Source organism: Amphimedon queenslandica, unplaced genomic scaffold (genome assembly GCF_000090795.2).
Source record: "Amphimedon queenslandica unplaced genomic scaffold, v1.1 AMPQUscaffold_7760_Cont20291, whole genome shotgun sequence".
Classification (NCBI taxonomy): domain Eukaryota; kingdom Metazoa; phylum Porifera; class Demospongiae; order Haplosclerida; family Niphatidae; genus Amphimedon; species Amphimedon queenslandica.
Genome location: NW_003551958.1, coordinates 1 through 2208, shown reverse-complemented (window position 1 = coordinate 2208; position 2208 = coordinate 1). Strand labels below are relative to the sequence as shown.

The 2208-nt window shown below is 33.6% G+C and overlaps 1 protein-coding gene across 2 annotated transcripts; it reads right to left on the bottom strand.

Annotated features, from left to right (window-relative positions):
* Positions 1-25: 25 nt before the first annotated feature.
* LOC109591592 (UPF0668 protein C10orf76 homolog) lies at positions 26-2174 on the bottom strand. Of its 2 annotated transcripts, none has more exons than XM_020007299.1 (13): positions 2115-2174; positions 1988-2071; positions 1796-1906; positions 1699-1744; positions 1423-1631; positions 1177-1233; positions 1046-1089; positions 928-985; positions 804-850; positions 675-750; positions 555-621; positions 224-340; positions 26-170 (listed from the first exon to the last, which is right to left on the bottom strand). In XM_020007299.1, exons 1-13 carry the CDS (start codon positions 2148-2150, stop codon positions 31-33), a joined length of 1092 nt encoding a protein of 363 aa, XP_019862858.1. In that variant the 5' UTR covers positions 2151-2174; the 3' UTR covers positions 26-30. The 2 variants fall into 2 exon arrangements, with proteins under 2 accessions (XP_019862858.1, XP_019862859.1); XM_020007300.1 differs by having other exon boundaries at positions 36-91; positions 269-340.
* Between the last annotated feature and the right edge of the window lie 34 nt (positions 2175-2208).

The window sequence follows — 2208 nt, the reverse complement described above, 5'->3', positions numbered from 1 at the left end:
TTTAAAAATCCAAACTTGATCAAAATCAGCTTACTGAACATGAGAGGCTGGGTATNCATTTGGAACCGTCATCTTGAAGTCTATAAAATATCTGCAAAAAATAATTATAAAATAATAAGTGCAATTCAAAATGATAAGACAAAGTCTAGCATTATGCTTCCCTTTATTGTCTAAAAAATTCAAAATTATTATATCATAAATAAATATAACTCTTAGCTCTCACCTTTAATGTTTTGTGTGATAATTGATGTGAATGTAATAAAAATACCCAATAGGTTCATAGGCTGTGCTGCCATTGGTACAATAGAAGCAATGTCAGTGGAAGTTGGAGAGCTGGGAACTAAAAGAAAACAATATGATCTACATAATACAGAGCAGCTGCTAATGTTAGGAAAATACGCCCATTTAATAGTAAACTATAGTAATGAACTGTCTCCTATAGCACTTGGTGGAGCTCCCTTGAGCACACAAATACAAGTTAAGCAAATTAGGCACTTGCTAGAGTGAACTATATCGCCAATGGCAATTTCTATACAATAATTGCTACTGTTGACCTGGAAGATTTTTATGAACAGCTGGTGAAGGAGAGGTAGGTGTGGTTGGAGTTGAAACAGATCGAGTCTAAAGGGACAATTGAATAAAGTGAAGGTGAAGATAAATTAAATAAACATTACATGTGTTAGGACAGAGTGAAAGTGTTTATTAAGATAGACTGCTTCATATAGCACTAGCAATAAAGCCTCACTAATCCTATCGCCATATTATAATGTCATCATTATTAATGTAATGTTAATGATACTCACCTGACTTTAGCAGGTGGTGCTTCAGCTGGCATTAAAGCACTTCCTACCTGAAGAAAGGAAAAAGAGGAGAGAGGTGAAACAAAAAAGAGAATAAATATAATACGCAGTTTATTCAAATTTTTACCCAGCTGGTAAGAGCGCCTATTAATGACTTTGGCTCTTCATGAGAAGATGAATATTGTCTAACATGTGTACAATTCACACAGTCTCCACTTGAATCACATAACAATTCAATATCTTACTTTATATATTCAGTTAAAATTGCTGATATAATATGACCCAAACCCTGCAGTGATGAATACAATAAGAATAAGCTGCTATTTATACTTTGTAGTATTTCCTATTCTAAAATATATCAGTCATCATTACTAACATTAAGAATGATCTCATTATCCAAGACAGAGAGCTTGATTACATAGAGATTAGCAGCCTATGATGAATCAATGTAATGTATATTTAATAATATTATAAATAATTTAATAATATTATAAAGTTAATAATATCAATAACTTTATTTGGACAACACTAATATACCATTATTCCTTAAAGTACAATGTACTATGACCATGCACACATTGCAGTACATAAATCATGTACATACATTATGCTACATGAATACCTCATGCTTCCTGTAATTGACTAACAGGGCTAGGGCAACAGCTGCATCATAGCCGTGGTGCTCCCGAGCATCAGGATGAAAGAATGTCGATACGAGAGCTTCAAATATGCTGTTGAGCATGAAATATTCCAGCATGACATTCTGACTGATGTTATCAATTGAGGTTAGGATGATGAGTATGAATTTGAGGCACAAGTTCTTTACACTAACTGGAAGAGAGAGAGAGAGAGAGAGAGAGAGAGAGGATGGTATATGTATTAGTACATAATGTAGTACCAGGATATTCCTCTGATAAGAATTTGCATAAGCACTCAATGAGATTCTAAAAATAGAATGTTAGAGAATGCTTTCCATTACTAAAAATAGAACATACTCTCATTTGACAGTCTGCAGCATCAACCCCAATCAGAATGTCAACCACTTCAATGCTGGAATCAGAAGATGAATGTTTACGATAAATTGACTGAACTAATACACACAATGTCTGAGAAGAGAGAGAGAGAGAGAGAGAGAGAGAGAGAGAGAGAGAAGCAATTGCATTTATTTCAGATAATAATTATTTAACCTGCAAAGCATTGATATTTCTAATCATGTTGTCATCAGTTTGAAGCATTCGGCAGCACTGGATAAACAAGTTATTAATGTTAGCCTAGTTATTAACAGTAAGTTATGAATAGTTAGTGTGCATATACTTTTATTTGCATGAGGTTAGATAAAGACATTGCCATAATAGCTCCTTCTAAGAATTCTACATTAGCCTGTGACAAAGTACTGACATCAGAAAGA